Source organism: Taudactylus pleione, unplaced genomic scaffold (assembly GCF_031769625.1).
Source record: "Taudactylus pleione unplaced genomic scaffold, aTauple2 ptg000444l, whole genome shotgun sequence".
In the NCBI taxonomy this organism is placed as follows: domain Eukaryota; kingdom Metazoa; phylum Chordata; class Amphibia; order Anura; family Myobatrachidae; genus Taudactylus; species Taudactylus pleione.
Window position 1 is genome coordinate 546,576 of NW_028284846.1, and position 21,481 is coordinate 568,056.

Here is a 21,481-nt window from a genome sequence, read left to right on the forward strand (position 1 = left end):
AAAATGTGGACAAACTCTTCCTCTTACCTCCTAAGCGCGAGCCAAGTTCCTCAGTAATGCCCTCATGCCTCTGCTGGGGAATGTCAGTTGTCCACAGCTTTACTAACGATATAGTTACACAGGGTTCCTTAGTAATTAGTGACCCAGACATTCATTTCCTTGCTTTCGAAGACACAGCTGTTGGCTCTCTTTGTGCAGGCGTTAGAAGATCACAAGATTAGGCATGCCAAGATCCTGCAAGCTCTGGAAGATGAAAAACAGAAAATTGCTAAAGAAGTGCAGATGCTTCAGCAGGAGAAGAATAATAGTGGTAGGAGTGTATCCGGTGAGCATTTGAAAGCAAACCTGTGATCTTTGGATGTACTGTGCTGTACTCTCCTCTCAATGTGGAAAGTTATTTAGTAATGTATCCTCTGCAGATCGATGCTATGTCTGTATATAAACACTGTGGGGCTGATGCACAATTGCACGCACGGCCGTTTTGTGGCCGAATTTTGCCATTTGAAGCAGAGTGCATGCAACTACAAGCGATATGAGTCACAACTTCAGTTGAAGCTGAATGTGTGTAACTGGGTGGTAATGGGGTTCTTGCCAGTGAGTGAAGTTGAGTGCGGGCGTGTCATGGGCATGTAGTCTGAGTGGTGGACGACAGCTGTTTCCACAAGTGGATGGTTAGGGGTAGTGCAGTTGCATAGATGCCTGCAACTTGGTATACGGACAAATATCCGTATTTAATTTGATACACAGTCAAAGTGCATTTGTGGCCGACTTGAGTGCATATCTGTATCAGTCGCATTATGTGCACTTACCTGGTGGTCTAATGAAGTCCAATACAGCTACTCAGGTGGACCCAAAAACTGCTACATTGTTGTATATGTGTATGCACCTAGAACAACCCTTAGTGATTGCATTTACCAGATCAGCCCTTCTATGAAGATACTATTATTCATGTAGTGATGCCTCTGTCTGCACTCCTGTATCAAATAGAATAAGACTCTCACATAAATCCACCACCTGGCTGTCCTGTGTTGAGCCCAGAGATTGGCCTGCTACCAGCAGACCTAGGGGGTATTCAATTAGGCTGTGAAAAGTCGATGACATCATTTTTGCATGTTTCAATTATCCCCCTATTCAATTTCGCAGGTTCGAAAAGTGTTTGAAAAAAAAACGGGGTTAAGTTTTCACCATGTTTTACATGGCGAAAAAAAGTGCAGAATTGGGGTTTAGGGGTGCAGGCTTAAAAAAATTACCCTGGCAATGTCATTTAAAAGTAAACTGTGTCAAAAAAAGTAAATAAAAAAAATAAAAAATAAGGACACCCCAGGAAAATGAATTAAAAATTTGGGATGTTAAAAAAAAAAAAGTGGAAACAGTGTTTAAAAATAAGGAAATGGGTTCAGGGGTATTCTGCAAACATGCGGCAGGTGTTTTCTAGAATTGGCTATTAGCAGCAGGTGCATTTTTGCAGAATTTTAAAAAATGACTTTAGGGACTTAAAAATATGCTAGTATCCATTTTCATGTACCCCAAATTTGATGGGACCACTTAAAAAAAAAACAAAAAAGAAACCTAAGTGCTCTTCTGCATCACTTCTTCAATTTCGGGGGGAAAAAACACCTGCCGCGGTTATTTAAAATCCTGACTTTCTTTTGCAGGCAAAAACAGGGGTACCCATAGTTATCCCCCATGTCTGGACATCTTTAGGGGGGTCCTACAATTAATTCCCGAAAATTCCCGTTTATTTTTCGTAGCTCCCAATTTGCCGGGACCAGCTTTCGCTGATTTTAAATTGAATACGGGGATAAAGCGGGCACGCGCCCAATACTTTGTCCCAGGAAAATCTCTGATGTGGAGCGAAAAGTCCAGCACGGACTTTTCGCTCCCATATTGAATACGGTTCCTAGTCTGAAGGAATAATTCAACCTAAATAACTAGCAATGAGCTGATGCAGCATTTACATATTGCCTAAATATAGAATAATTAAATGTGGTGCTCATCCAGGGCACAAATGTAGTTTGTGTCTATACACTGCCAGTAAAAGTGTCCAAAGCCACTATAAATCAATGTTCAGCAATAGCTACTCTTCAGAGGCGCTTAATGTTTGTTGTAAATTATAAGATCACTCGCTACTTATTTCCAATTGATGTCTTGATTTTCTTATTATAGAAAGTTAATCCCTATTTTCCCATCAGTGCAATACCCTATTACCAATGCAAATGTGATCTCCTTGAAGATAAGCAGTAAATAGAATTGAAAATGAAAAGATAGAAAAATCCACTGTATCTTGTCAATGTGTCTTAAACAGTCTGTTAAAGTTGTACCAACTAAAATTGCACTGTAAATGTAGTGCATATCCTTTTATTACACTCGTCCTCCACATGTAATAGTGTGCCTCACACCTTAACACCTCATGGAAAAATGGGAACCGTTTTAGGTTCTTATAGGACACTATTGTGCAGTGATGTGAGAGATGAAGGTAGGTTACTCTTGGTTGTTTACTTCCTTGCTGGTCTCACCTCCTCTGTTTCTCTTCCGACTGCCATGTGAGTGGGAGTAATGGATAATGGTGCGTGGACTAAATACTATAGGTGGTCTGATTTAAAAGTAAAAATTGTATTTATTGACTTAAAAAAATCATATATTACATATGCTAAGGTCACATAATCAGCCAGAATATTGGCTGTGAAACAAAGCAGGAAGTAAATGGGTTAAACAACAAGCTTTGCAAATGTGCCTTTTATTGGGCTAAAAGTTCGCTCAGTGGTGCGTCCCAATGCGTTTTGTCATGCTAACGTGACTTCCTCAGAAGGTATGGAAGTCACGCTAACGTGATGAAACGCGTTGAGCCACACCTACCACACTTGGAATTTTAGCCTCACAGGAGGCACACTAGTTTAATACATATTGCCTAAGAAAACCGTTAATCTCCTACAATTGGGGATACCACATTGTTGTGCAGTGTATAATGTCTGAGTCTGAGAGGCAGCATCAGGTGTAGTCTCTGATGACTAAATGCTGGCAAACCTGCACAACTCTGACAGCATAGTGTACAGGAATGGTGCAGTATCATCATCTCACACACATAAGTTACAGGACATGTAAAGCTACTGCATTACTGAGCTAAATGTACATGAAATAGCTGATCTGTTTAATGCTAATGCTGCTTAATGATTCTGTATCTTGCATAACTTGAGTAGTGTAAAGCCAGACAAAAAGATTAGTTTGACTATAGCATTTTGGATACAATGCTCTCATCTGAGACACCTGGAAATAAAAACAGAATAAAGATTGTATCTGTCATCTGAGAGCTCTTAAAGTCAATAAGTTTCTTACCACTAAGAGTTCTCTTGGTATAATCATCAAAATGTTCCTTATTTCAGTCTATAAAAGCTAAGACACCAGGGTGGCTAGTAGAAAGCTGAGGCTGTACTTTGGGAACAACAAAAGTAATTGGGAGTACATCAGTGGTACTCACACTCTGTCCTCAGGACCCAAAACAGTACATGTTTTCCAGATCACCTAGCAGGTGCACAGGTGTATTCATTACTCACTGACACAGGTGGAGCCAGTTATTTCACTTGTGATTCTGTGAGGAGACTCTGGAAAAATGCACTGTTTGGGCTCTAGACAGTGGAAAGATGAACTTGGAAGATGTTAACTCCTTTTTTTTTTTTTTTAAAGAAACCAGAGATTTTTGAAGTTTGGTATTTAATGTCGTCAGAAATTTTGGATGGTACAGATAACTTTGCGATGGAACATTTCATAGTGTAACTAAAGGTTGGGATTTATTATTTACCTAGATTGTTATGAGGGTGGTACAATAAGTAAGGTGACAAGACCTATAATGTGTGTAATGTTCTCTATTTCGTTCTATTTTCCCGCCAGGCCAGAGCAGGTAGGTCACTGCTTTCACTAAAGGCCATTAGACTGTGCCTTATATCGGTCATACTGTCCCAACATCCGTTGTAAGATGGCAAGGCTGGCGGAAACATGGTCAATCATTGAGGTGCGTAGTGTGATCAGATTTCTGCGTCTAAAGGGCACATCAGCTGCTGACATTCATCACCAACTTGTCGAGGTGTGTGGTGATAATGTCATATCACGGAAACAGGTTTGAGTTTCGTGCAGTGCCGTTTTTTGTCATCTGTGGTAGATGTGCTTAGCCGACCAGATAGTTGTTCATCTTCATATACATATAATCAATAGTATGGCCTTGGCGCAAAGTATTTTTCAACATGGTTCCCATACTTGTCTAAGTATCTGTTACAACGTTGCACCTAGTCATGAAGAAATCAGGGTCTAGCTCCTAAAGCCAGGACATGACGGCTTGCTAAACTTCACCATCGGTTGTGAATCGCCTTCTTCCACTGTCCAAAGAGATAGAAATCACTTGATGTCAGGTCAGGGTTGTCCTCCTGAATCAGACCTTCAATGCGGCACAAATGTCACCTGCAGAGGATGTGCTTGGCTGTCCAGATCGCTGCTCATCTTGAAAGTCTATCCTGACGTTATCAAAGGCAGTGCACCAAACCTGTTTCCATGACATGACATTATCACCGTACACCTAGACAAGTTTGTAATGAATGTCAGCTGCTGATGTGCCCTTTAGATTAAGAAATCTGACCATACTATGCACCTCATCGTTTAACCATGTTTTCGCAGCCCCGCAATCTTACACCTGATGTTGGGACAGTATGACAGATATAAGGCGCAGTCTAATAATGGCTGTGAGGGGATGCAGTGTCTGCTTGCTCTGACCTGGCGGGAAAATTAGAAGGAAATAGAGAACATTACACATGTGAGAGGTCTTGTTACCTTACTTATTGAACCACCCTCGTAGATGACCACATTCTCCAGCAGTTCAAATGGTTATGACACCCATCTGTGTAAGTTACTTGATGAAGTTTAAACACGCTATACAAATAGCTATTGGCAATAAGTTTTTAAAACTGCATTGTAAATGAATGATTCAACTGGTGGAGAGAGATGTCTATATACCAGTTTTCTCGTAGTTTAAACTGATTGATTGACAATTTAGGAAAACCATGAACAGAGATGATTAGTTGGATACATTAGCATAGAAAGTGTATCCAATGAACAAAAGGAGTCGGCATCTATAGATAATATCCACTGAATTAGTATGTTTATAAAGAAAATGTAATCACATGTCCTAATATTGTCTATAAAAGAACGAAACAAGAATTTTGTCCATTGGTGTAAAGGAATCGTTATTAGTCAGCACTAAACACTAAATAATATATCTGTTTACTCTTCTAGTTAATCCAACCTGGAACTCCTTGAAACTGTCTGTGATGATTCAGGAAGCAAACACAATCAGTGCCAGACTTCGGAAACACACTGTGTTCTGTAGGTAAGTGTGAAGTATTACATCTAGAGAGAGCGATCTAGCTCTAACTGCTACAAATGTGCAGGACATTAGACATCTTTTACAAAGTACCTTGATGATCTTGAGGTTTTTCCAAATATATTGACATTAAATAATGGTCTGATCACACCGTGGCAGGAAGGATACAACTTTATTATAAAAAGAAAATAAAGATTGCAATCAGGGAAAGCCTGTGAGCTGCTAAGTAGTTAAGGGACAAAATGTACCACATCATTCTTCTTTACATGATACAGCTATAATAATCTTATGTAGTAAAAATATATTTTCATATGACCTGGTGAGCTAAATTCACTAGAATTCTGGCCAAAATTTTGGGGACTTAGAGAATTGTATTTTGCCATTTGTGACATACTGTACTAAGAAGTAATGCCTACAAATACTCGCTGATTCCTAGCCAGGGTGCTAGAAAAATTCAAGAGGGATGGACTGCAATTCTCAGCTGGGCCCGGTGCCACTGCTATGCTCTTTAGTGTCATTGTCTCTGCATCCACAAAATGGTGGAGACTCAGAGGATAAGGCCGGGTACACATTAGAACGACATCCAAAAGAAGCAATGGTCGTTCTAATTTGACTTCATCCCAGAGCACACGATATATAGAGCGTTACACACTATGCAATCCTCCGAACAACGACACAATATATCTTGTCGGAGGATTGAATCCAATTAATCGTTTCTCCTGTACACACTATGCAATCATTGTGTAGATCACTGGCAGGGCAGGTGATGTCTTAACAGGCAAGATTGGACCAATATATCTTGTGATCTTCCGTTTGGGCATACACACTGCATGATGTGCACCACATCATTTATGACATCTTCCCATCGGACGTGCACCACATCGTTTATGACCTCTTCCCATCGGATGTGCACCACATCGTTTATGACCTCTTCCCATCGGACGTGCACCACATCGTTTATGACCTCTTCCCATCTGACGTGCACCACATCATTTATGACCTCTTCCCATCTGACGTGCACCACATCATTTATGACATCTTCCCATCGGACGTGCACCACATCGTTTATGACATCTTCCCATCGGACGTGCATCACATTGTTTATGACATCTTCCCACCGGACGTGCACCACATCGTTTATGACATCTTCCCATCGGACGTGCACCACATCGTTTATGACCTCTTCCCATCTGACGTGCACCACATCGTTTATGACCTCTTCCCATCGGACGTGCACCACATCGTTTATGACCTCTTCCCATCGGACGTGCACCACATCGTTTATGACCTCTTCCCATCGGACGTGCACCACATCGTTTATGACCTCTTCCCATCGGACGTGCACCACATCGTTTATGACCTCTTCCCATCTGACGTGCACCACATCGTTTATGACCTCTTCCCATCTGACGTGCACCACATCGTTTATGACATCTTCCCATCGGACGTGCACCACATCGTTTATGACATCTTCCCATCGGACGTGCATCACATCGTTTATGACATCTTCCCATCGGACGTGCACCACATCGTTTATGACCTCTTCCCATCTGACGTGCACCACATCGTTTATGACCTCTTCCCATCTGACGTGCACCACATCGTTTATGACCTCTTCCCATCGGACGTGCACCACATCGTTTATGACCTCTTCCCATCGGACGTGCACCACATCGTTTATGACCTCTTCCCATCGGACGTGCACCACATCGTTTATGACCTCTTCCCATCTGACGTGCACCACATCGTTTATGACCTCTTCCCATCTGACGTGCACCACATCATTTATGACATCTTCCCATCGGACGTGCACCACATCGTTTATGACATCTTCCCATCGGACGTGCATCACATTGTTTATGACATCTTCCCATCGGACGTGCACCACATTGTTTATGACATCTTCCCATCGGACGTGCACCACATCGTTTATGACATCTTCCCATCGGACGTGCACCACATTGTATGACATCTTCCCATCGGACGTGCACCACATCGTTTGACATATTCCCATCGGACGTGCACCACATCGTTTCACATCTTCCTATCAGACGTGCACCACATCAGATGTGAAGATGTGATGAACGACACAGGAGAACGTGCGATTGATCATACACACTATGCGATGTGGATGATATGTGGTTCCAATTTGCCTTAAAACAACAAATCGTCGAGTAGATCACCTGATGTGTACCCCACCTAAGCCATGGCTCTAATCTAGCAGAAAGAGATCTAGGTAGCGTTAATAAGGGGCAAATACGTATTTCAACACTAAACATCTGATATTTGAATGTGTTTTTCAGACATGATGTGACCAATAAAGAAAACATACCTGGAAATGCTTTAGAAATCCAGGTCAAAAATATCAAGCTGGGCATCGTAACTTTCTGGAGTGTGGAGAAATTTGAATATAAACTGGCTGCAATGAAGGAATTGTATGAGGTAACCGACTAAATATGACCAAAGATTTCAGGTGCTCAGGGTCTCACTGGATGTCCTCCTAAGCATGCAGAGATGCAGATTCCATAATAGGATTGCCATCCCACACAATTTGCGATCTTGGGCAATGTCTCTAAATTAAACTAATGAAGAAAGGGTACTGTATTGACTTAAAAATATAAAGCTGAATTTCTTCTTGAGGGTCCATACAATGGGGGGATATTATGGTTGGAGAGATCCAGGCACCAAACAGTTAAAGCTTCAGCTCCCAGGATGCCTCGGGTCCTCCTCCATATATATCCAGCCCCTAGCCATAGGCCTTCAGTTGTTCGTTTGGTGTGGCAGGATCAAGATGCACCTTTGACTGCTCAGGCATATTTTAGGCTTTATTTTATTCATGTTTTTGGGTTGACAGTACTAATCGTCTGAATTAAAACGCATGTACTGCGACTCTGTCTACCTTCGGCGTGCCTAAACACCAGTAACTGTGCTGGTGATTCCAGCGGGTTGCGGCTGAGCTTGCTGGCAGTAATGCTGCGACCTGGACTGAAACAGGACCCACAGAGATGTCAGGTAAGGCGGTCCCTCGCTCACGGGGAATAGCGCGTGGCAGTCCTTGCATCTGGTGTCAGAGACGCACCAGAAGCCGCTGCAGTCAGGGCCCAGGATTGTCCACGTCCTCACTAGACCATCGGGGCCTTATCATCTGACGCTGGGGATCGGCAGCAGACTCATCTGCTGCCACAAGGCCAGCATACCCGGCTGGTTGACGCTGCTTAGGGGGGAGGTAGGTGCTCCCCCGGCAGCTCCTCCCCCGACCCAGACTTTTTTTTTTTTTCAAGCTTAAATCTCAAAGACCTACATCTCCTCACACCCAAAACCTTCTTCATATTGCAATGGAATTTTCATCTTTGTTTCCTTGTAAGGTGCTAACACACTGCAGCAACGGGCAGTCAGGATTAGAATTCATACAACGTGCAGTCAGGATTAGAATTCATACAACGGGCAGTCAGGATTAGAATTCATACAACGGGCAGTCAGGATTAGAATTCATACAACGTGCAGTCAGGATTAGAATTCATACAACGTGCAGTCAGGATTAGAATTCATACAAAATATAAATCTTACATAAAAACAGTACAAGTTATATACAAGATTGGCAAAGGAGTAGCAGATGATGGAGAGAACAAAGCTGAGAATAGGAGCTAGTGGGACACACTCGATGTGATTCTGTAGCTGGTGAAAGTAGTATCGGGTGGGGTAGGAATAGCAGAGCGGCTAGAAGGAAAACAGCCCGCCACTTCATTGAGGATAGATCGTGGAGGAAAATATGGGTGAAGGGGAAGGACAGATAGTAGTGAAGTTGCAGTTGTCCAGGTGGGAGATAATGAGAGAATGTTTAAGGGTTTTGTTAATGTCCTGAGTGAGAGAGCGGTAAATTCAGGCAATGTCTTGAAAGAGGAATCAGAATTGTCTGGGTCTGGATATGATGAGTGCAGCCAAGGGCTGAGTCACTGATGACACCAATGCAGCAGGTTTGGAGAGCAGAAGATTCTTATGTCAACCATGAGGTAGACTAGAGGGGATGGGTAGTGACATTATGGAAGAGATATATCAGACATTCTAAAGATGACAAATGGAGCTGTTGCCTACAGCAAGCAATAAGATTTTAGCTAGAACTTTTATAGAATGTACTAGATCAATGTTTCCCAAACCCTATCCTAATGGATATCCGTGCATGAGCACAGGTGGATTAATTATCTCAGTTTGAATCACCCACCTGTGCTGAAGCAGGGATATCCCTAATGCCTGGTCTGTGAGTGGGCCATTGAGACTGGGTTTGGGAAATGCTGATCTTGTACAATGTATACAATTATAGGTAAAATCTGATTGGTTGCTATGGGCAACACGACTATTAGTTCTATTTAGAAGATTGATAAATATCTCCCTAGGAGTGGAAGATGATTAGCTCCATTTTGGACATGTTGAGCAAAACCTTTGTAGAGCAAGCACAGATCTATATGGGGTATGAATACCCCTTTGATTATGTTAAAAGTAATTATATTACACAAGAATTGATTTAAAGGTTTCTAATTTGCCAAAAGTGCTCTTGTCTTGCTTTGGGAGCACCACAATGCTGTTAATGTAGCTAGATGGAAAATCTGGTCATTGACAAGCAATGGATCTTCAGTGTCTCTTGTGTCAACAGAATAATGGGAGTACAAAGGACGATGATGTGTTCTATGATCCAGGAGATGAATGGGAGCCAGATCTGTCAAAATCATCAATGTCCAATTTCTCAAGGCGCAGGTAATACGCTGAGCAATGTTAATGATGATTAGTGCAATAGAACAGTTTAAACTAAGAAAAACCATATTACTGACTTTAGATGCAGTCAGATCACAAAATGATAATCCGAACTGTTGTGCGTTGAAAGCCTTTTAGAACGACTTTGCAGCAGAACACTGTATATTGAAGCTATTTAGTGTTATGCTTGCTTTAGACAGTCCTAAAATATTGTGTCCTAAATGTGTAAACAGAGAGAAATAAGCAATACTTATAGCATAGTGTAAATCATGAAGTGTATTGTTATTGCTGGGGAGGATGGCTTTTGCGTATCTGCCTGCTGCTAATCTGTACTGCTTGGAGGTATATATATTTGCAGAGGAAAACATTTCCATTCTTTCTCCTAGAAGTAAAAGTCTCATGAGGAATAAGAGGATTTCTGGATGTCTGTATGAAATAAGAGTTCATCCTATTCAAAGTTTACAGTCTGGACATTCTTCAGGTAAAAATTGCACGTAGCACTATATCCTGGATGAAATTAGGAGAGTAATGCCTACCTAACTTTCTATAATAACTTATTACTGCATTAACAATTCTGGGGTTTACAATTTATTTTTATTACTACGTTTAAGCAATTGATTGCAAAGTATTTGATACAATTCCTTCTCCAAAAATTAGCATAGCTAAATTTACCATACAATAACTGTGTGTTTGTGTAGCAGTGACTACAAGCCTCATCAAAACCTATCTCTATATCACGTAAACCATGTAATGCAGGATAGCTTACTGGTGATGAATACAAAGGAGCGGGGGGACTGGTTCTGGATAGTTAAACTACAATGACAATTCTTAAATTCTGTTATCTCATAATATACATTTTTTAGAAAAAACTGTCCTATCTTAAGCTGCTTTGCATGATTAATCGCCTGAGATGCATCTCTCTGAAATTTCATTACACAGGTAAAAGTGACATTTACTAAGCTGGATACCTAAAAAAACCAAATAGTAAATAAATTGCGCAGACTATAGATTTAATCATCTCCTCCCAGTCCTTTAACACCCTGTGTCTCTTCGCCACTTTCATCTCTCTCCTCTGCCCACCCCCTCTTCACCCCACCTCCACACTCTCTGCCCTTGACATTGCCACCTACTTTACATCTAAATTTTAATCCATATGTCAGGGCATCATTTCCAACCAGTCCCCCAGCTCTCCACCTCCTCCTTTCCCTGATCATTTCTCCACATCCATCTCACCAACTCTGACCTCTTTCTCCTCTGTATCAGGAGAGGAAGTCATGGCCCTCATCCGATCCTCCCCCCTTCCACCTCCCCCCTTGACCCTATCTCCTCCCACCTCCTCCACTACTTCTGTCCTTCTGCCTGCTCCCATCTTGCCCACCTCCTTAATCTCTCCCTCTCATCAGGCACTGTCCCTTCTGCTTGCAAGCATGCCATCTTCCCAATTCTTAAAAAAAGCCCTACCCTTGATCCTAACAGTCTCTTCAACTACCTAAACCATCGCTCTCCTGCCGTTTTGTCTCCAAACTCCTTGAGCATATTGTCTACAACTGCCGTACCACCTTTCTTTCATCCCACTCATTGCTTGACCCGTTTCAGTCTAGCTTTCTTCCCTCCACGCCACTGAAACTGCCCTTACAAAAGTCAGCAATGACCTCCTTGCTGCCAAATCCAAGGGCCAGTACTCTCTGGATCACCCTCTCCTCATACAGATCCTTCACTCCCTTGGTCTAGTTATACTACCCTCTCCTTGCTGTCCTCCTACCTCTCTGACCATTCCTTCTCTCTCTCCTCATATTGCCACTCTCTACAGCCTATCTGTAACATGGCCAGGGCTATTAAATTGTTGTAAATTAGGCATGCTAAAAAATATTGGTAGACCTATTTTTCACTTTATCACCTTCAGTTCTCACCACCCCTAGTGGGTGTGAGTTTTGAATAAAAAGTATTTTAATATTACAATTTTATTAATAATTAACTGGTATGCTATTTTTAAGGGTGAATATCATTGATTTAATCAAATATTTCAATAAAATTTACCTTTTTGTAGGGACAAAGTACAGGGAAAAAATAAGCTGTGTGGGAAGGTGATCAGGATGTAGCTGATGGGTTGGGTATGAAATCCCGGCTCTCAGAATGCCGCTGGTGTTTGTTGTAGCAGCCAAGCACCCACGGGGGGAGCCGGTCTGGGGCTCACTCCCAAGCTCAGCCTTCCGGCTCCCACCGTGGGAGGACAGAGGTGCGGATGGAGGGTACAGGAGCGGGGAAGGTAAGTATTTTGTAAGGGGCATGAGGGACCTCTTCTGGGAGCACTCTTTAAGGGACAATACTGTACATATCGGGGGCACTACTGGGGGCACTTCATAGGGAGGACCTAAACTGGGGGCCGCCGATGTGTTTGTTTATAGTGCGGCCTGCACACTACTTACTGCGGTCACCCCCTGCCCTACGTCCCCCTAGAGCAGTGTTGGTTAACCTTCACACTCCAGCTGTTATGGAACTACATAACCCAGCATGCACTGCTACAGTTTTGCTATTAGGGCATGCTAAAACTGTGGCAGGGCATGCTGGGATATATATTTCCAAAACAGCTGGAGTGTCAAGGTTAGCCAACACTGCCCTAGAGAATCGGGTCCCGGAGAATCCATTTGGGTTACCTGGGCTGACGTCGGGAAGCTGGGTCTGGGCGCGCATTTATCACAAGGCATGAAGAAAGGATCATCGCCGCCCACCTATTTTACACGCCCATATGAAAATCATTTGAATTGTGATCTAACCAGCAAGCTGGCTAGCCACAATGAAGGTGAAGAAACAGGGCAGTGAAATAGTACGCTCCAAAAAAAAACAATTGAATTCCCCTCTGTGTGTCCAATGACTAGTGGGATTTGTAGATTCATGCAGTTCTCTTGTTTTCTTTTTGAAGAACATCTCAAGTAATCAGTAGCATAAAAGTAAAACCATATTTTGTAATTAAATTATCAGTAATTAATAATTAGGCTAATGGAGGGGGTGTATCAGAAGCAAAGTGGGCAGCTTGTGGATGTGTTTTGGTGAACTATTAATATGTCATCCTATGAGTAATATTTCTTAGAACAATTCTAAATGGCGCAATGTGAATCTTCAACCTCTGATTTAGTGAAAGTTAGGGATGTGCCTCTGAATTGTCTATTTTTTATCATTTGTGTCTACACAGGTTTGATGAACAAATCCAGCAGTTTTTTGAGTAAGTCCAGCAGTGTCTGTTCAAACCCCATTGATTCCCATCTCCCTGGAATCTGCAAGGACCTAATAGGATCTGCTCTGGATTACCTTGGCAGATGCCATGCAGATGAGCGTAACATTGCTGACAGTCTGATCCACTGTGTACAAGCAGTGTGCACTGGAGTCCATGCTGTGTCTCGGGCATATGAGCAGCAAGATGAGGACAACACTGATGCTTGTAAGTCTCAAATGGTCCTGTATTCATTTGTATTAATGTTAGTGTGTGATATTTTCTCCCAGCCATAATCTGGAACACACAAAGTCGAAGTTAAATTTCCTCTATTAGTCAAGACACTACAATTAAAGTAAAACTCCCTCCCAGCTTTTCCTGGAACCATTCTACAGTTTAAATATTCTCTCTTGTCCATACAGTCAGCGTGCCAGGGTCTCTCAGTTATTTAGGCAACTGTAGAGTAAACTTATTATTAACTGTTAATTATATAGTGCCAGCATATTCTGTTGCACTTTACAATTGGGAACAAAATAGTAATCAAATAAGATTGGGTAATAATAGACAAAGAGGTATGAGGAATTTATTGTTTACAGTGTGTGACCCAAACAGATGATGCTAGTAATCTTATCTTGGGCTCTAGATCACGCAACCTCTGCGTATTCCTCTACAGCAGGACCTTTTTGTAACAGGGCATCAGAACATACTTTACCTCATTCTTAAGCAAAGTGCATTGTTGACTATTATTCAGACCCTGCTGTGGACACGTACATACTGTTCTATCCATGTCTACTGTACCATATTGTTTTGAAATCCTACCTGTCTTGGTACGAGAATTTAAGTTTTATGCCTGATGAGTTTTATTCCATACTGACCTGGAAAAAGGGTCTAGCTCTGTGTTTTTCCAAGTTGCAGGTCTCTTGGTGTGCTTGGAAACTTTTGAATTTGCATCCAACTATTCAAGCTCCTCCCCCTCTGTACCCCACATCGCCTGCCAGAAACTTCAGTTTTTAAAGTACCCAAGGGAGCTAGGTGCTCTGTTGAATGGTTGCCATTCGCAGCTATTTTGTTTTTCTATCTTTATTATTTTTACCAGCATCTCCACAGCTGCGGTACCTCCTGCCGCCTGCGCATTCCCACCATGGGACTGTCTATGGGTGCTCCCTGTAAGTGCTGTCGCAAGGAGGCTTCGCTCAACACCTTCGGGCATTGAACCGCTCACCAGATGTGTAGCCTGCAGGTAATTTTATATCCTCTCGTTCTGAAGAACGGGGGGTGGACTTTTAGCCAGTGTTTCCCAACTCCAGTCCTCAGGTGCAAAAAATGAAAATAAATATTTCTACCCATTAATACCCTTGCCTTAAAGTACCTAAGTTTCAATCCTTTCATTCCTTAGCAGAGGAATACAAAAACCCTATTTCTGTAGTGATTTGTGACACTGTGTAGGCCTTAGGCTTCTGTTCACTTTTTCATAAAAATCCAAGCAAAGTTGGTCTCCACCTTTTGAGGCAAAGAATTTTGCATGATTCTGCTAAAGGGAGTTCCAGATCAACTGACTAGCAAATTAGTCACACTGTCTCTGATAGTCCATAGCTCTTCTGGGTGCTGGTGGGATGACGACCTCAACAGTGGTTGCCCCTTCACTCTTTGGGATAGGATATTTGTGACAATGGACTCTTGCCTGACAAGGGCACCAGTTGGGGTCCGGTCAGTCTCAAGTGCCTCTTCCAGGATATCTGCAATCCAGAACATTCAAAGCTCCCAATAAATGTGCTGAAATTCAGAGTGGTTTTCAAGATCCAGTCAAGCAATGCTACTGTGGAAACATAACGCCATCATCAGGTGGGTACCATGTATGGCCGTGAGAGAGGCTATCAGGATCTCAAAATGTGCAGAGCAGAATGTTCCAACAATATTTATTCCTAGACTGGAAAACTGGAATGCAGATTTTCTCTGCAGACAACCGCTTCAACCCAAAGTCATCCTGTAGATTTTGGACAGATGAGGTGAGCCAGATGTTGACATTGATTGCATCTTGGAGCAATTCTACTTCAGGACAAGGGTTTTAACCGCATTGTGAGCAGACCCCATATACTTTGGTTTTTCATTTAATGTATCTGTTCACTCCTGTAGCAATGTATGTCTGAGGGCTGAGGATGTTAAAATAGAGATGGTGTTTAATTGATTTTGGTAGCACTAGACAGGCCAAGAAAGTCATGGTAGACAGACTTTCTAAGCAGAGTACTCATCATGGTGCATGCCGCCTTGATCAGATCTCATAGGTCTTGGACCACAATTACCACCAAAGTATAGATAGATAGATTGTTTTTATGGTGTGGCTGTTGAATCCATACTCTTCAGAACTAATTACTTTTTCTTGGGAAGTCATTAGCCACAATAAATGAGAAAATAGTTTGGAAGAACTTAATCTCCGGTGTGAGAGTATTCTTACCTACTCTTTTCAGTTGTTTCTGGTTACTGCTGTACCTGTAGTATGGTGCGGATAGGAGTTTGAGACTTCGCTCATTGACATTTTGGTTTTCATCTCTCACTATTTCCTATCAGGGTAAACTTGCTTTTTTATCTGCTGATTGGATATCAATTTGGTGCTTACAGTCCTACCTTTGTATTTGGTTAACTTGAGCTTCCTAACTTTGAAGACCACTATTTTATGGCTATCTCGACAGTATGGAGAGTTTCAGACTTTGTTGCACGATACTGTAGGTCTCCTTTTTCTGATAGTTCGTAAAGACAGGGCTATTTTTTGGACTAAACTTTCCTTTAAGCCAGAAGTTCGCAAACTATTCCTCTGCCATCTGAATCTACTGTTTGAAAAATTATTAAAGATCCCGGCAGTCTTTGGGTTACAGAAGGATGGAGCTTGAACTTTTGGAGGCAAATTTACAAGTGCAAGAGCTCCATTGCAGTACAACTATTCTCCAGTGTTTCCAGTGTCCCCCAATGGATTCAGAGAAAATAATCTAACATAACTATAAAAATGCAATTTTCTGCTAAAGTTGTAAGTCATATTAAGCCATATTTCCAAACTATCCAACTTTTGCACCTGGACTACTTCTGTAGGTCCTGCAGGGTGCTCTTTTTGAGCCCGTTTCCCCCCTGTTTCTTTATTTTCTACCAGGTTTGTTGTTTTTCTTCTAACAATTCTCTTGGTGTGAGGCGGATCTCTCTCTCCCATAGATTTGCATATCCCATAGATTTACAAAGCTGTTCTCTAAACTGTTCTCTCATTCCAACCCAATTTGTTTCCAATTCTCACACCAACCAGGAGACAATCAAGCTAGCTTACTTTGTAGCAAGAATAGCAGTCCCATTAGGGCTGACCGTACACTCTGTGAGAGCGTTCAGCTCCCAATGCATCTTTAGTAGGAGTGTGCTGTTAATTTATAGGCATTCCTCTCAACTTTGTGGAATTGCCTTGGGAAATCCCACAGCCTGTCTCATCCCTCCTGCTGAAGGAGAAAAGGAGAACGTACGTTTGTTTTTGTTTTTTTACAGTTAAATAACTTTTTCAGAGAATGTGAGTGGGGAGGGGGACTGTTTAGCCTGGCCAGGAAGTGTGGTCCCTGTTCTATTGTGTTCCTTTTCTTCTTGCTGGGTTTATTGTAAATTCAGGAGTTGCATGAGAGTTAGATGACTAATAAGCAGGAATTTCCCTGTCCCATATACTCTAAACATAACTTACCATCTGTGTCCCCTTCAGTCTCAACGAAAGGGATAATAATGGTAGGATCAAAAGTCCTTTTTGTTCGGTTGCGTAGCCAATACTGGCAAGGCAACTCTGAAAACCTCCCAACACTTTGGGAGCACCTTTTACTAGAGCAGTTCGATAGCACTGACACATTCTAATGTAATCATGTGCGAAAATAGTTTTCAGCACAAACTTTACTTTGTCGCTCACTTCTACAGCACATCAGAAACAAGAAAGTGCTTCTAAGCAAGGAGATAAAAATGGGTATGTGCTTTCCTTGTCTGATCTAAATGTGCCATGAAGCTAATTATTAAGAACCTTTTTGGGGTCCTATGTTCTTCATCATTAGAAACAAATAAAATATTTGCTTTGTGTGTCTGTAAAGTGTAGTCACCAAAAGTTGATTTATATAAGTCCTTAGTCCAAACCCTTAGACCCCTGACTTAACCATTGAATGGTATAAACAGAAAGATTTCCTATATCTCTTACATACATGGAAATACATATGAGAGTGATACCCTCCAAGGCTGACTCCTGGGAGGCTTTGACAATTGTCCTACACAAGCCAGTGAAGTACCTGAAAATCTGGTTTCCTGTAGGTTATAATGCATTAAACTTTCCTGTTGTGAATAATTTTTTTCTATTGTGTATTTTTTTTATTTGTTTGATACGTACGATAGTACTGTGCTGGAAGTTCTCAGACTCCGTATAGGTTTTGTTTTGTAAGGAGATTGTCCATAACCATGTTTTTAGGCCCTGAAACACTTTATAGCTCTGAATTGATCTATGTTATATGTATCCTGTTGTTTCAATGACTGTTGGATGGGGAGCAGGAGTCTTCTGTTTGTTATGTTTGTTTGTATTGGTAAGAAAATGCAATAAATAATTTTATATCGTAATACGGTTTATAATTTGTTAACTGGGATCCAAACAGCAATAGAATGGAGTGAAAATGTTTTCCTTAAAATGCTTTAATTCACTAACATTAACTACATGGGATGTGTGCTGCATTTTACCATTCTGATTCTTCCCATTCTTCCTAGTGTTCTTGGTTAATCGTGTGGCTCAAGCACATAGCGTGCGCCTGACCTCTGCCTTTCAACAGTTGGTTGTATTAACCAAGCATTGGTTGGAGCATTTCCCAGAAAGCCAGGAGACTACAAAGCTTGTGGATAGATTGGCTCTGTGCATTAAGAAGCTGGGAGGATACCTGCAGCTGCTCTTACAGGTAACTACAGTTATGTTCTATAGCACAATAAACAACAGTACTCTATATAATTGTTAATTCTTAAAATGAGTCCGTGTTTTCTTAGGGAGATGCCTTGTTTGTGAATTTTGCCTTGATTCACGTGAGACAGTTAAAACTGGTGCAGAGAGAAATATTTCCCATTGGAAAGGTTTTAAGATGTTCTCACTTTGTAACTGAAATAACTAAATACTATGCCATACAGTATTCATCTGTGATAATCTCATTAATCTGTACAACTCTGAATAATCTTTGTAATGTATACTTTAAATCCTGATTAGGGCTGCTGCTCTGATATATTGCCCATGGTTACCGAGGCAAAAGATGAAGCCAATCATATAGTTGAGCAGATCCTACAAAGCATCGGTCACCTTGCTGCATTGACTGCCACTGAGTTGCATCTTCCAGAAGAGGGAAGTACAGAGGAACATGGTCTCCAGGTATAAAATATACTGATACAAAATGTCTGTCGTTTTGTTAATAAGCTATGTGCCTGGAAAATGGGGTTTACTGCAAGTACTTTGAATTTTTATCTATATGTGGACACTGGAACAAGCTGGCTTTATTGCAAGCTTTGCAGATAGCTGCTCATTCTGCAAGGGCTGTTGGTGCTTCATGAGCAAGTAAACATGGAGCAGTTATACTGTATATGACTTCTACCGCTGCATCTTGCATTTTAGGGTGTCTGATTTTATTTCAAGGCTATAAAACGACATTGCACCTTAGAGGTGACCTTCCTGCTCTAGTTGTGTTGGGGAACATTTGACTCCCACCCCCATATTAATGGATCCTTCAGTTGCTTGCCATTTGCGGACACAGGTTATCTCTTTAGTCAACTCCCTTTTACAGAGTAGAGGACAGACCCATCTAAGTTATAAGCTTGGCCATTTATAACCATAAAATGATGGCTAGCATGTCAGCTGTGAATTATGAATATCAATCAAGGCTAGCTTATGTACTCATGTTTGCGCTTTTTATTTTATTTTATGCATTGTCTTACGTTTAACTTCAATCCTCTATTTCTCAAGTGTAACCTTATTCTATTCCAGAAGTCTATCACTGACATACTTTACAGTGGGATGAGTTCTGGATTAGAAAGCCTAATTGACTGTGTAGTGAAGGCTTCAGATGTGATGCAGACACATATCCAGAGATGCAGTGCTCATGATGAGGTAAGTACAAAGAACAGGGTCAATGGGGTTTTAAATTTGACCTGTTAAATAGAAAAAAAATTGAATCTTTATAACGTATGCCAATCCATATTTCGGGTTAGCCGTCTATGTTCTTGAAGTTATATTTAATACTGCAAAGAAGTTCTGTAAAAAAAAAAATAGTTATATAAATGGAGACAGACAGGTAGGTCTAAGCCGAGCGTCTTTTCATGAAACTTTTTACCTTCAAATGCGTCTTATTCGCACAGCAATGGGAATAGGTCACACAGCTTCTGCTGATTAAAATGATATGCAGCGATCCTATATGCTGTGTGCAAGTGCGGGTGTATCTGCATGCAAAACGCTACGTTAGTGTCAGTCGCTGACACTCTAACGTAGCATTTTTCATGCAGATACAGTCACACACAGAACATAGGCATGCTGCATATTTTAATAGTTGCTGCCTGTGCATCCTGTCCACATCACTGTGCGAATAAGACTCATCTGAAGGTAAAAATTCGCACGAAAAAACGCTCAGTTCTGCTAAGTCACACGGAGCTCCCGCGTTGTGTAGCGCATGGAGTATAGATGTGGACACGTCTCTATACTTTCTTTCACACTGTTCCGATCAGCATCTCTTATATTTATTTTCCTTTCTACTGTGTAGATAATGCAGTAATATCCTCAAACAGTAACCGCGACTGATCATACTGTACCTTTACTACAATCTTTCTAGGTTCTTGTAGACATCAAGAAGAGTTCCAGCACTTTAGCTGCCTTCATCCAGAGCAGTCTAGCAGGCTGTAAGAAGGTATAACATCTAGATTTTCTTTCTATGTCCATGTTTTAAAGAGAAATTGTCACACATGACAATTATTATTCTCTAACCATATACTGTATGATCATTTGCACATATAGCAAAGCTACTATTTTGGTAAATTTGGCATCTAGACATCATTAGGGATATGCCCATATAACAAGCCAAATAACACAACAGTGACTTTTTATATTCCCTGAAAGAAACCAATCCACTTTGGCCAAACTTAGTATAAAAATCAGTATGTCTCTTATATGTTCTTTCATGGGTCTTAACATAATATATTCTCCAGGCTGTCCCTATTTTCTACTGATGCTGCCCCATCATTTCTGAAATCCTTTTTCTGAATCTTCCCCAGCTAAACATGGACATGCTGATCCAAGAATCACATGTTGGTGTTTGGCGCTCCCTATGTGCAGGGCTGTGCAATCTGAAAAACTGTGTGGATTTGCTGCAGAATACAGTCGTTTCACTCCTGAAAGGTAACATTTCATCCTTATTTGTCTTCAATATTCCTCTGAATTCTGGAAAGATAGTGGATGATAGGTGTAATTATCTATCAGGTCATTTTGAATGCTGTCTACCTATTTTATGTTTGTACAATTCTACATTCTAATTTGTGTTCAATTGCAATAATTCAATATGCAGCCCAATGGATATTTCCCAACCCTCTTCATATACAACCAGCAGCGAAAGTAAGTTGATTTGTTGAGTTTGGCAAGTAATTACACTGGTACATGAATAAAGTTCTGAAACTCCTCTGTGCTAGATAGATGCATGGGGAACTCAGTTGGACAGTGACTGTATACGCTGTAAAATCATGGCTCGATCTTATATTCTACCAGTCACAGTCATAATGTCATGTATCCCGATGTTAAACAAGATCTCAGTTGTTTTGGGTACAGGCATGCTGTAATTTTGATAAACAACCTAATTGACCACCAGAACCACAGAACCATACAATGAATGGCTTCCTCCTACCTAGGGCATTTTTAAGGGTTTTTTTTTTTTTTTTGGTGGATTGATACACCTAAAGTATGAGGGTGGTTCAATAAGTAAGGTGACGAGACCTCTCACATGTGTAATGTTCTCCATTTCATTCTAACTTCCAGTCAGTCCAGAGCAGGTAGGTCACTGCTTCCCCTCACGACCATTAGACTGCGCCTCATATCAGTCATACTCTCCCAACTTCAGGTGTAAGATGGGAGGGCTGTCGGAAACATGGTCAAACACTGAGGT

At 41.4% G+C, this 21,481-nt stretch overlaps 1 protein-coding gene across 1 annotated transcript in view; it reads left to right on the forward strand.

The window, feature by feature from the left end:
* KIF14 (kinesin family member 14) overlaps window positions 1–21,481 on the forward strand; it is a 97,803-nt gene that overhangs the window by 74,797 nt on the left and 1,525 nt on the right. The window contains exons 19-29 of the mRNA XM_088447895.1: window positions 199–325; window positions 5,278–5,371; window positions 7,669–7,807; window positions 10,014–10,114; window positions 10,498–10,592; window positions 13,302–13,547; window positions 18,072–18,256; window positions 18,556–18,714; window positions 19,324–19,446; window positions 20,162–20,236; window positions 20,601–20,724. Coding sequence (XP_088304021.1) covers window positions 199–325; window positions 5,278–5,371; window positions 7,669–7,807; window positions 10,014–10,114; window positions 10,498–10,592; window positions 13,302–13,547; window positions 18,072–18,256; window positions 18,556–18,714; window positions 19,324–19,446; window positions 20,162–20,236; window positions 20,601–20,724 — 1,468 coding nt within the window. The remainder of the gene's footprint in view (window positions 1–198; window positions 326–5,277; window positions 5,372–7,668; window positions 7,808–10,013; window positions 10,115–10,497; window positions 10,593–13,301; window positions 13,548–18,071; window positions 18,257–18,555; window positions 18,715–19,323; window positions 19,447–20,161; window positions 20,237–20,600; window positions 20,725–21,481) is intronic.